This window comes from Callorhinus ursinus, unplaced genomic scaffold, assembly GCF_003265705.2.
Source record: "Callorhinus ursinus isolate GAN/ISIS: 27379988/994484 unplaced genomic scaffold, GSC_fseal_2.0 scaffold1, whole genome shotgun sequence".
Lineage (NCBI taxonomy): Eukaryota > Metazoa > Chordata > Mammalia > Carnivora > Otariidae > Callorhinus > Callorhinus ursinus.
This window is the reverse complement of record NW_027397063.1, coordinates 83,273,421-83,287,650: the sequence shown is the minus strand read 5'-3', so window position 1 is coordinate 83,287,650 and position 14,230 is coordinate 83,273,421. Positions and strand designations below refer to the sequence as shown.

The following is a 14,230-nucleotide window of genomic DNA, read 5'->3' as shown; positions in this document are numbered from 1 at the left end:
CATCCAACCTCATATGACGATATTATGCTCTCCTGTAATACTCTAAGCTTTAGTCACACTATTTCTGTTATTCTTTGGATATTTCCTCTACATTCATACCTCTGGAACTTTATACTTGACCTCTTTGCCTTAAAGAAATCTTACTGGGCTTTCTGCAAAGTTAAGTCCCTGTTCCAGCACTTCTCACTAAACCATTACCTGGTTGTGTCTTCAGTAGTAGTTATCATTGTTAGAAATTATATTTTTTTGTTTGTTTCACCAGAATGTAAGCTTTAAGAGAACAAGAACCTTGTCTAATCCTTTGCTTTGTTCTCAATACCTAGTATAGAGTAGGTACTTACTAAATATTCTTGGAAAGAGTTCAGTGTCAATTTATAGAAGGCCCAGAAAACTGAGGTGGAGTTGAGAAATGAGGGGAACAAGAATATAAATAATACTATACAAATTCATATTTTAAGGGATAGTGAATTGGTCAGTTTGCTTATGAGAATGGAGGAGTAATAATTAAATTGGAAAGGTTAATTGGGGCCTAATATTAGAGGACTTTGAAATCAGACTGGTATGTCTGGACTGCATATTGTCATCAACAAGGAACTTTAGAAACTATTGAGCAGTAGAGTAATTGGTTGAGTAGGTAATTTGTAGTGGATTATTCTGAAGAATGATTAAAAGGAAGACAGTTCAGAGATGGCCAGACCATGAAGTAATCTACAGTGGCTTGGGCCACAAGGTGATAAAGCCCTGAACCAGGGTTGCTAATGGTTGGAAAGGAAAGTAGGAAGCACTGTGGAGATACTGATGGAATGGAGTGACAAGAAGGGAATAAGAGATGACAGCAGAGTATTAAAATAGAAGAATGTTACCTTGGTGAAAATAGGAAGTCCTTATTTTGGAGGAAGATAATATAGTTTTAGAGACTATTCACGTTAAATTGAGGTACACATGCCCAGTGGGTATTTGGAAAAATTGAACTTGGTGCTTGGGTGGAAAGATTATGATTAGATCCATAGGTGTAAGAATTTATTGGTTCCATAATTGTGATGGACATACTGGGCATGAGATGTTAAGAGCTGATCATAAAGGACTGAAGCTTGAATATGCAGTTTAGGGGACAGGAGAAGAAAATAGACATGACAACTATTCTAATATATTAGGTACTCTATATAGAATCCTCAGTTTGTAGGTCACTGTGTAAACATAATAGTTAAATTGAGTCAATATATGTCAGATTTTTCCTCTTGACATTTGTAATGGCAGAAGCTCTTGGGTCTGGAGAATAGTCTGAAATAATGTACAAGTGGGAAAATCTTTGGTCTGTTAGCTTTAGAAAGCATTCAAACTCTATTGTATACATCATTATTTTAATATTTAAAATTATCATTGAGTAAAATTGATATGCTGGGTCTATATGTTGTTTTTTCATGTCATTGTATATCATACATTTGTTTTCCTATTTAAAAACTTGCCATTAGGAGATTCTGTACATTATGTTAAAGTACTTTAACCATATCTATAGTAAGAAAGTATATCTTAAGCTTTTATGAAAGCTTATGATTTCATTTTTTTGAAATACATATGAAGTATACTAATGTGTCCTCCCACTTTGTGTTGGACTGGATGTTTTATATTATGTTAAAAACTAACAGAATTTGCAGTTGATGTTGTGTTTTGTTGAGGAAGGCTTCCTCTATATATATGATAAGTTTTCTGTTACTATATAATCATAACCTTTTTATTCTTAAACTTAAATATTTTTATATAGTTTTTTCATTTTATTATTTGAGCTTTTTATTTTGAAATAATTTCAGATTGCAAAAAGCTGCAAAAATAGTACAGAGATTCCAGTACTCTTCTCAGAATTCCCAAATGGAAATATTCTGCCATGTTTGCTTTAGCATTCATTCATTCTCTCTCTTTGTCTATATGCACACGTATTCTGCACCGTTGGAGACTAAGTTGCAGATAAGATGTGCCTTTTCTTCTAAATACTTAAATGTGTATTTCCCAAAATAGAGGGAAATTTCTTGTACCACTACAGTAGAGGTATTGTAATTAGGAAATTGACATTAATAGTATGACCGACTCTTAATTTTAATCAGTTGTTCTGCTAATACCCTTTTTAGGAAAAGAAAAAAGTTTTTTTTTTTCTGGTCTAAGGTCCAATCCAGGATCATATGTTGTTCTCTCTCTTTTGTGCCTTCTAATCTGGAATAGTTCCTCAACTTTGTTTTTAGTGACGTTGACATTTTTGAAGAGTACAGGCCAGTTATTTAGTATAATGTCTGTCAGTTTGGAGCCATTGATACTTTTGACCATTATTTTTTTCTGGCCTTATCCCATGAGGAAATTTTACTTTAATGAAAATCTAAGTGGGTATATTTCTCAGAGTGGATATCCTTCCCCTTTTTTTGTTGTTAAATCTGTACAATGTCTGGTTTTTCATTAAATCTTTCTTCCTTTTTACCTTTTAGAAACACCGAAGTCTTGTACTAAGTCTTCTAAAAATTCTACTCCGGTTCCTTCGAAGCAGTCAGCCAGGTGGCAAGTTGCAAAAGAACTTTATCAAACTGAAAGTAATTACGTAAATATATTGGCCACAATTATTCAGGTAAAAGTTTGTTGCAAAATGATCCCTGTTCCAGTGTTCTTAACTAAAAAATCTAAGAGATACTATTTCTTATAAGAAAGTTATATAAGCATAGAATTTGAACATACGTATTAAAAATGAAAATATATGACAAAAAACTGCTATTAGGGAAATGCCATACTGTAATAGTAGCTTTTATTCTTACAGAAATAGCACCTTCTTTATAGTGACTAAAAAAGAGAAGGATCCTCAGTAGATGATCTTAGAGGGGACCAAGTTTTATTTGATATGGAACTTTGCAGGTTCTCTGTCGTGATACTGTATTTATATTTATACGTGGATATGGTAGGTAACTTTTTCTAAAAGTGTGCATTCTAGGAGTCATTGCTTTATTTAGTACTGTATATATGTGAAAAGCAATAGCAATGAAGCATAACAATATGGATGTAATTTTTTTGGTAATCCTTTCATGTGTCAAGTTTCTTAAAGTATGCAGTGGTTAATCATAAATGTTAACTCATTGCTTATCATTAAAATGTTCTGTGAAGTTACTGCTGAAGAAAAAGAATTCTAATCGATCCTTATAGGATGAGATTGAAGAAGATACTAAGAATAAACTGGAATTCAGAGTTCTAAAAGGCAATATTTAGGACACTATTTTGGCATCTGCAGAAAGAGGGAATAGATTTGTTTTAGGTAATGAAGGAGATTGTCAGGAAAATAAAGTTGATACCATCAAGCTTATCTTTGAATAGAAAAATAATAGGGAGTTTCTGATTGGGGTTAATTTTTAACTGATCTCTCTTTGAATTCTTAATATAACTCATTAGTGTTCAATATAATAGCCTTTAGTTGCTTGTGCCATTGATAAAATGCATGGATAAGAAATGGAAAGACTTCTTTCCTGGTATTCATGGAGAGGTTATTCTTCACAGTTAATTTGTTTAGCAGTAGTCAAGGGTTTATGAGGCCCTCTGCTGTAGTAAACTTTACTTGTTTTAACTCAGCTTTGCTCTTCCTCAAGGGAAATCATTCTAGATGAGTTTCTTGTTGAAGTTTTTATAGTCAGCCAAAATGTAGTCGAGTAGCGGAAAATCCCCTTGGCATATACTGTTCATGTACTTTGGTAGCATTTATTACCCAGAAATGTAAATCCTTTCAGGCCATGTTAAATGCACTGGAGTTTCAGAATTCTAATTTGCATATCAATTAAACTCACTAAAATGCCTTTTAAAAAACGCCCTTAGAATTATTAGACTGTAGATAGTCTCATACCACTATGCTTACTATAAACTCACCTAAGATTTTATTTAAAAGATTTTGGTCTAAATTCATAATGATGTTCCCTTCAGCTTTATTTTAGGACTGATGTTTTCCCTTCCCTTTTTTTGAAATTGGATTTGGAAAAACTTAATTTAGCCTCCAAATTAAATGAATATCCAGAAGCTTCTTTATTTCATGTAATATGTGGGTGCCTGTTAATATAAATTATTGTGCCAAGTGTTAAAGAGGATTCCTGTTTTAGAGGAGCTTAGACTGGAAGAGGAGATAAAACATGCATACCTAATTATAATACCAAATGGAAGGTTATGAGCATCACGAAGGAGGTTTAGATAAGGTATTTGGAAATATGTGAAGTGAGAGTTTTACTCTTCCAGCTTAGGGAAGGTGTTGGGCTGGAAGTTTCAGTGGATTGAACATTGGAAAGAGTATCATAAAGAATAGAAAAATTGAAGTTAATTTTATTTATTTTTAAAGATTTATATATTTTAGGGCGCCTGGGTGGCTCAGTCGTTAAGCGTCTGCCCTTCGGCTAAGGTCATGATCCCAGGGTCCTGGGATTGAGTCCCACATCGGTCTCCCTACTCAGAAGGAAGCCTGCTTCTCCCTCTCCCACTCCTCCTGCTTGTGTTCCTGCTCTCACTGTCTCTCTCTGTCAAATAAATAAATAAAATCTTAAAAAAAAATAAAGATTTATATATTTTAGAGAGGGAGAGAGAGAGAGAGAGCGTGCATGGTGCATGTGCAAGGGGAGGGGCGGAGGGAAAGGGAGAGAATGTCAGTCAGACTCTGTGCTGAGCCCGATAGGGCTCCATCCCACGACCCTGAGACCATGATGTGAGCTGAAACCAAGAGTTGGATGCTTAACAAATTGAGCTACCCAGGCACCCCTGAAGTGAATTTTAAAGTATGAGTATGATTAGTACATGCAAAAAATATGGGTGGGAAGTGTATTTGAGATTGTGCAAACAGTACAGACAATTGAAGATGTGTATCATTCAAGATATTATGACTAGTCTAGGGGCGTTAAGAGTTTAGGGTGGTTAAGGGGACTTAGAGTAGGGGGTGGGGTTTGGATATAGTGAGATTTGAGGTAAGTCTGCCTATGCCAGACCAGAGAAGGCCTTTGTATAGTATGTTAGGTCATCTGTAATCTAGAGAAGAATTTTTGATGGGAAGGGGAAGATGATACCTGACTTGGATTTTAGAAAGATAACTTGGTTCACTTTGAAGGAAGTATTGGAGAAGGGAAATTGTGGAGGCGAGACCAATTTGAAGGTTATTTCAGCAGTCTTGGTTAGAGATTTTGAGGACCTGAACTTCTTAGGATAAAATCAGTGAAAATGAAAACAGGATAAATTTGAGAAATGTTGGAAAGGTAGAATCAGAAGTTTTTGGCTATTTAATTTTATATAGCCAAACACAGGAGAACTGCTTTTGGATAGTTTAACATGTCTTAAGACTATTGGGAGTTTTTAATGAACCTTGATGTATTTTGGTTGTCTGAATATTTTTGTTAAAGATTTTTAATTAAATGTTGATAAAGGAATGTTTATAAATGATTACAAATATCTTTGAAACCTCTATTTTGTTTTTTCCCCCCGAATCCTAATCCTTTCCCTCTCCTCAGAAGTTAATTATCATTTGGAATTTTGTGCTTATCATTACCCTTACAGTTTTATCATATATGTGTAGGTGCACAAACTATGTAAATGTAACCATGTTTCTTTTCTTCTTTCTTACTTCGGTATTTTTAGTTGTTTTTAGCAGGTAGGGTTCATCATAATTGCAGAAATGGAAGGCCTGAAAAATATATTTATTTACAATATATATCTATATGTACATATAAATATTTTGGATAAATAAACTTACAGAATTGTAGTTCTTAAAAATAATAACAATTCATAATCTTCATTTAGTTCCTTACTCTTTATAATGTATTTTCCTTTTATCTTTTTTGTTGTTTTTTTGTTTTGTTTTTTACTTCATCTCCTCCTCCCCTTTGCGCTATTGGCATTCATTTTACTTCCACATATATTAAGACCCCAACAATACATTATTATTTTTAGTTTGAATAGTCAATTGGCTTTTTAAAGTTTTACTTTTTAAATTATCATACAGTGAAATTGACTTTGTACAGTTCTATGAACTTTAACACATGCAAAAATTTGTATAGCCTCTGTTACAATCAGAATATAGGTAATTTCCATACCCCAAAAAACTCCTGGTACTTCCTATTCCTTTATAAGTCACACCCTTTCCTGATTGCAACTCCTGGTAACCACTGATTTCTTCTTCATCACTATAATTTTGTCTTTTTTAAAAAAAAAATTTGTCTTTTTTGAGAATGTCCTATGAATGGGATTATATTTAATATAACCTGTTGGGGCTAGCATTTTGCTAGCCTTTGAGGTTCTTCTAACTTGTCTGCATAGTTTGATCCTTTATATTGCTGAATAGTATACCACTGTATGGATGTACCACAATTTTATCTGATGATCCTTAAAGGACATTTGGGTTATTTCCAGTTTGGGTGATTATAAAAAGAGCTATTATCAACATTTTTGTATAGGTTTTATGTGAACATAAATTTTCATTGCGCTTGAGTAAACACCCAGAAGTTCTTTAATCATATGGTAAGTAATATTTAACTTTAAGAAACTGTGTAAAACCCTTTTCCAGAGGGGTTATACAATTTTGGATTTCCACCAGCAATGTGTAAGAGTTCCAGTTGATTACATCCCAACCAGTTTCGATATTATCAGTACTTTTTATTTTAGCCATACAGATGTAATGGTATGTTATGGCCTTAATTTTCATTTCTGTAATGATAAATGATGTTGAATATCTATTCTATCTTTTTTTGTTGAAATAACTGCTCAAGATTTTGCCCATTTTTAATTGAGTTGTTTCCTTCCTGAGTTTTGAGAATTCTTTATATATTTTGAATACTAGTCCTTTGTCAGATATGTGATTTGCAAATATTTTTGTCCTAGTCTTTAGCATGTCTTTTTTTTTAAATTAACATATAATGTACTATTTGTTTCAGGGGTACAGGTCTGTAATTCATCAGTCTTACACAATTCACAGTGCTCACCATAGCACATACCCTCCCCAGTGTCCATCACCAGCCACCTCATCCCTCCCCCCCCCCCCCTCCACTCCCCAGCACCCCTGTTTGTTTCCTGAGATTAAGAGTCTTTTATGGTTTGTCTCCCTCTCTGGTTTCATCTTGTTTCATTTTTCCCTCTCTTTCCCTATGATCCTCTGTCTTGTTTCTCAAATTCCTCATATCAGTGAGATCATATGATACTTATCTTTCTCTGATTGACTTATTTCTTAGCATAATACCCTCTAGTTCCATCCACGTCGTTGCAAATGACAAGATTTCATTTTTTTGATGGCTACATAATATTCCATTGTGTGTGTGTGTGTGTGTGTGTGTGTGTGTGTGTGTGTGTGTCTTCTTTATCCATTCATCTGTTGATGGACATCTAGGCTCTTTCCATAGTTTGGCTATTGTGGACATTTTAGCATGTCTTTTTATTCTAGGTTGAAAACTTTTAAATTTTGATGAAGTCTTATCAGTTTTTTTCTTTTATAGTTCATGCTTTTGATTTCATATTTAAAAGCTCTAACCTAAGCTTAAATTACAGGATTTTCTCTTATGTTTTCTTTTAAATGTTTTCATGGTTTTAGCTTTTTGCTTAGGTCTGTGATCCATTTTTAGTTTATTTTTTTGCCTAGGGCAAATGGTGTTTTAGTACCATTTGTTGAATGACTAGCCTTCCACCATCGGATCTGTCAAAAATTACTTGGTCATCTTTGTGTATGTTGGTTTGTGGACATTTTTCTCGTCTATTAATCTTGTATGTTTTTCCATTTACCAATATCACAGTCATGAATACTGCAGCTTTATACTAATGTGTTCTTTGCCTTTACATATAAATTTGTAGAATTAGGTTTTCTTTTTTTTTTTTTTTTAAAGATTTTATTTATTTATTTGAGAGAGAGAGAGAGAGAGAGAATGAGAGAGAGCACGAGAGGGAAGAGGGTCAGAGGGAGAAGCAGACTCCCCGCTGAGCAGGGAGCCCGATGCGGGACTCGATCCCGGGACCCCAGGATCATGACCTGAGCCGAAGGCAGTCGCTTAACCAACTGAGCCACCCAGGCGCCCTAGAATTAGGTTTTCTTTATCTACAAAAAGTCCTGGGATTTTGATTGACTTTGGGTTAAATCCATAAATCAATTTGGGGAAGAATGGACATTTCTTACTGTGTTGAATCTTTTGATCCATGTCTTCATTTATTTAGGTCTTTGACTTCTTTCATTAGCTTTCTATAATTTTCAGCATCATGTACATATTTTATTATATTTATACTAATTTTAATTTTTTATTGTAAGTGAACTGCTTTTTGAATTTTGGTTTCCATTTGTACATTATTGGTATATAGGAATGTGATTGTGTGTGTTGAGAGAGAGAGAGAATGTGCACATCTCTATGCTGACCTATGACCTTGCTAAACTCATTTATTCTAGGTTTTTTCCTTTTATTTTTTTAGATTGATACAAGCAGCAATATAGACATAAACATGTCTTCTAGTTTGAAATCCAGTCTCTTTCTATTAAACCAAGTTTCTACACTACTATGTCAAGACATTTAATACTTATATTAAGTGTATGTCTGGAAATAACTGATTGCTTATTGTCTTCCTTAGTAACCTGAATAGAAAGTAGAAATTACTCTTGTATTCTAACAATTTTAATGATTTGTAGAACTGTGTGATAAACTTTTATTAGATTCTAACAACATTTTATTATAAGAGTATGTATACACACACAGATGTATAAATAAATAGGATAAAATAGAAAATGTTATAAGAAAAAGTTTCAAATTTAGGGAGAAGTATTTTTTTAATTACTTTTTTCTTTTCCATCAACATCTCCTCTCTCTTTTTTTTTTTAAGATTTGCAAGAGAGAGAGCAAGAGGGCGTGCACGCACAAGTGGGGTGGGGGGCGGTGGGAGAGGAGAGGCAGAGGGAGAAGCAGACTCCCTGCTGAGCAGGGAACCTGATAAGGGGCTTGATCCCAGTACCCTGGGATCATGACCTGAGCCGAAGGCAGACACTTTACTGACCGAACTACCCAGGCACCCCTCAACATCTCCTCTCTTATCATTGTCTATATGTTTACTTTTTTTCCTTTTCCCACAATCTATCTAAATTAGTCTTTTTTTTTTTTTTTTTTTTAACATTTTAGTTATTTCAAGTACCATTGGAAGAGGAAGGACAACGTGGTGGGCCTATCCTTGCACCAGAAGAGATTAAGACTATTTTTGGTAGTATCCCTGATATCTTTGATGTGCACACAAAGATAAAGGTAAATTTTATATGTTAGGTTGGTAGTAATTCTTTTTGGATTGTGTTTATATAATGCTTTTTTCAGGTACTATTGATTGGCTAAATGAGTTTTGTACCTAAAACTTATTCCCTTATTTATTTCTTTGAATCATTTATGTCCCTTTGCTACAATGCCTTATTAATATTTGTTGTTTGCCTGTTTTTTATTTTATTTATTTTTTATGAATCCTGAAAATAAGGAATTAAGCCTTCTCATGTCTGTTCTAGAGAGACGTGGTTGCTTTTGCTAATTTTCTTATTTTCTTACTGTTTCTCTCAGGTTGTATATTTTGTTTTGCTTTGGATTGTTTGAAAAACTGAAGCTGAAAGAGACTTAGAGACCATTTTGTTCATTTCTCTACTTCTGGTCAGATAAATACAAAAACCACATAAGACAATGCTATCTTTTTAATGATTTTTCCTTTGATGAAGGGTTTGTGATTTACAGGTATTAGTCTCTCATAGTTAAGTAATTTTGGGGCAGGTTTACCTGAACTCTTAAAAGTAGTTAAGCTTTATTTCCTCTTATTTTTCCTATGAGATGCTTGAGTAAACTGATCAATTTTCTCCTCAGAACACCTCATATTAATGTTTAGTCCATATTCCAATAAAAAGATCAATCTGAATTATAGAATGTTTTCAAACAAGTACATTAAGTTACTTTTGATTTTACTGCACATTATAAACAAATATAAATGATCTATAAGTTAATAAAAATGCAATTTATCAAACATATTTTGTACTTTATCAAAATCCACAATCATATTTCAGTTATTTCTAGATCTAAAGGGAACTCTGAAGGAATCTTTATTTTCTTAAAAAGCTAACAAAGTTTCAGCCTAGTTTATCCTTGTTTCCAGTTAGGTTTCTGAATACTTGAAAAGTATTCTTGGTGTATTTTTTCTTTCATAGGAAACACTGGGAGGCATAAAGGTAGAGTGGGAAGGCAAGTAGGTTTTCAGCTTGATGTTCTACCACTAATTTGTGAATCAGGTTGAATTTGTGTCAGTCATTTAGCCAGTCTGGGTGTGCAAGTGCTCTTCTAATATAAAATGTTATACTTGTTATGTGTACGGGATCATAATCTCAATTGAGAAAATCATGTTCTCTGATTCACTGGAGCTTTGGAAGTGATTGTCACTCTTTAGTTTTCTCGTGTGTAACATAATTCTTTAAGCTTTTTCTAGAAAGTTGGATTAACAATATTGCAACTACTAGTTGTTTTTTTAGCTGATTTCAGGTTTGTCACACATTTAAAAATTTCAGAGTGTGTGGGGCTCCTGGGTGGCTCAGTTGGTGAAACATCTGACTCTTAGTTTTGGCTCAGGTCATGAATGATCTCAGGGTCATGAGATCGAGTCCCACATTAGGCTCCATGCTCAGAGCAGAGTCTGGTTGAGATTCTCTGGCTCTCCCTCTGCTCCTCCCTTCCCCCCACTGCTTGCACAATCTCCGTCTCTCTCTAAAATAAATAAATAAAATCTTAAAAAAAAAAAGGTTTTCAAAGCCTGTGTTCTTTTCCACGAAACCAATACATGTTGTCAAACATTTGTAAAATCAGGAGTAAAGAAAAGAGGAATAGAAAATACCTATAATTTGGGACGCCTGGGTGGCTTAGTCAGTTAAGTGTCTGCCTTCGGCTCAGGTCATGATCCCAGGGTCCTGGGAATGAGTCCCATATTAGGCTTCTTGCTCAGCCGGGAGCCTGCTTCTGCCTCCACCTCTGCTGGTTCTCCTGCTTGTGCCCTCTCTGACAAATAAATAAATAAAAAAATCTTAAAAAAAAATACCCATAATCTCATCACCCAAATTTAAAAAATTTGTGTATTTTCTTATTTTTCTTATACATAGCAGTTTTTTGTTTTTTGGCTTTTTTAAGATTTTATTTTTAAGTAATCTCTACACCCAATGTGGAGCTTGAACTTAAAACCCCAAGATCAAGAGTTGCACGCTCCAGTGACGGAGCCAGCCAGGTGCCCCTCATTGTGGCCTTGATATACATTTCCTTAATGATAAATTATGTTGAGCATCTTTTCACATGCTTATTAGTCATTTTTATATTTGGTAAAATGTGTGTTTACTTCTGTTGCTCATTTTTTGACTGGGTTGTCAGTCTTACTGAATTGCAAGTATTTTCTATAAATGCTAGATACAAGTCCTTTATCAGCTACGTATTTTGTACATATTTTCTCTCAGTCTATTGTTGGTCGTCTTTTCATTTTTTTAATGGTGTCTTTTGAAATCCCAAAGCTTTTAATTTTGATGAAGTCCAGTTTATCCATTTTTTCTTTTATGTACTGTGATTTTGCTTTCATATCTAAGAAATTTTGCCTAACTTAAGGTTTTAAAGATTATGTTTTCTTCTAAAAGTTGTATTGTTTTAGCTCTATAGTTAGGTCTATAATCCATTTTGAATTTTTGGGTAAAGTGAGGGTTCATCTTTTTGCATGTGGATATCCAATCCATTTTAAAAATTATATTAATACATTTAAAGCAATAATAACTCATTATGTGGGTAGCATAAATAACATAATCGTTATGGAGAGTAACTAATTTCCAAAGCAGAAATAGTGAGAAGAGTGACACTGTTTTACATTTTTTCTGTCTGGTTTAAGAGAAGACTTTCTCATATCTGCTTCTGAATTCAGTCTTTTGCAGTATCACACATCATGTAGCCTGTGGGAAACTCTGTTGTATGATTTGAGAGAATTAGAGTGGAAAACCAAATAGAGCTTTAGTATTGTAATGAAAATAGTTTTAATCTCATGAATCTCATTAAAAAGATGTCCTGGGGGGCCTGTCGCTGACACTTGGAGAACTTTTGGTTATAAGAGCTTATTGATTAATTTCTACTTTCAAGTCACTTTTAGAATTTCATTTAGGGAATGTGTAATTTCTTGGCATCTCATTTTATCATCTGATTTGTGTTTTATTTTATAATGCTTTTACATGTCTTAATTTTTTATAAATATTTCTTATTTTAGGATGATGATAGAAAAGTTTTATAGATCAGGAATTAGCAAACTACGGTTGATGGACCAAATCCAGTCAGTTTCGGACTTTCGTAGTTTTGCTTGTTTTGGTAAAGTTTTATTGAAACACAGCCACATTCAGTTGCTTATGAATTGTCTGGCAGCTTCCACAGTATAAGGACTTGTACTTGTAACAGAAACCATATGGTCTGCAAGGTTTAAAATATTTACCATCTGGCCCTTTAAGTAAAATTTGCTGACCTGTTAGAGATTACAGTTTCAAATGGCTGATGTTAAGTAAGATGCTTTAGCAGCAAGATTGAAAGTAGTTTTCTGTAATTAATAATCGCAATCAGCTTTATAGTTAATAGGAAAAGATGTTGAGCTGTCATATCAGTTTGGAAAGTTAGGCTTAGTCTTACTGACTTGACACTCTTTATATTTTCTTAATTATTTTTCAAAGGATATTTTCCTTCTAGTCAAAAAGTTGATTCCTTGTTAAGGAGAAAGAATGTGTTATATTAATTGTTTTGCACATCAAATTAAGATTCTTTGTAAGGTGCTTCTTTCAAATATTTCAAAAATATTGAAAGATGTTTAAGGGACTGTCAAGTTCAAGCTTAAATGTTTCAATCTGTGCTCTTTTAGGATGATCTTGAAGACCTTATTGTTAATTGGGATGAGAGCAAAAGCATTGGTGACATATTTCTTAAATATGTAAGTATTTTATTTCTTCTTTAGGATTTCAGGTTAAAGCATCATCTCATTAAGTACTCGCAGGGAATGACAGTTACTTGTTTAAATGTGAGAGCTTTCAAAACTTTGATACAGTTGTGTTTGTAAAATATATTGGAAGTGTTCTTCTGAAACATATTTGCTATATATAAGTTAATACTTTCTTGAAACCCCAAGGTCATTGTTAGGAACACTGTCATACTCTGCTGTAATCATTTTATATATGTCAAGTTATTTGCCTGTCACAGATTGATTTTTTTAAAAAATTTTCTGTAATTGAGGTTTTTTTTTCTTTATAGTTGATGCCATTTTTTTGCTGTCATTGTGTTTCCTCTGCATAAAAGCTTCTAATGAACTGCCTTTTTTTTTTTTTAAACTAGGGTAGGAACCACATAACTTAATTTTATCAAATAAAGTAAATTCATTTTGAAAGAGGTGCTGTGAATAGGGTTTATAAGTGTCTTTCAGTCTCTTTGAATATCATTTATAGGTTTCAATTCCTTGAGTTCTGGCACATACTTTTCTGAAACCTTCTCCTAACTTCCATCCTTACCATATAGTCTTACATGTTTTTTTTCTGGTTGGTTGAGAATTCCAAATATGCAGATTATTGTCACATATCTTTTTCTCTTCTTATTTTTGGTCACATCTTTTTTTTTTAGTTTCAGAGGTAGAATTTAGTGATTCGTCAGTTGCGTACAACATCCAGTGCTCATTACTTCAAGTGTCCTTAATGCCCACCACCCAGTTACCCTATCCTCCCACCCACTCCCCTCCAGCAACCCTCAGTTTGTTTCCTGGAGTTAAGAGTCTCTTATGGTTTGCCTCCCTCTCTGTTTTCATCTCATTTTATTTTTTGCTCCCTTCCCCTATGTTGATCTGTTTTGTTTCTTAAATTCCACATGTGAGTGAAATCATGTGGTATCATTCCCTGATTGACTCTTCCACTTAGCATAATACCATATTGTGGTTCCGTCCACGTCATTGCAAATGGCAAGATTTCATTCTTTTTGATAGCTGAGTAATATTTCATTGTATGTATGTGTACCACATGTTCTTTATACATTCATCCCTCAATGGACATCTGGACTCTTTCCATATTTTGGCTATTGTGTCACATATCTTTTTGATACCTGTTAGTCTCCTCAGTTAGCCAAGACGTTTTCCCTTTTTTTGTTGTTGAGATTTTGGGTAATATAATTGATCTTTTAAATGGTGGTTTGGATTCGTCAATAAATAATAGCATGTTCTTGGG

General features: G+C 33.7%; 1 protein-coding gene across 1 annotated transcript in view; it reads left to right on the top strand.

The window, feature by feature from the left end:
- Positions 1 to 14,230, top strand: part of ECT2 (epithelial cell transforming 2) — a 54,044-nt gene that overhangs the window by 15,187 nt on the left and 24,627 nt on the right. Inside the window, 3 exon segments of the mRNA XM_073897135.1 lie at positions 2,472 to 2,608; positions 9,129 to 9,248; positions 12,889 to 12,957. Of these exon segments, the coding sequence (XP_073753236.1) occupies positions 2,472 to 2,608; positions 9,129 to 9,248; positions 12,889 to 12,957 (326 nt within the window).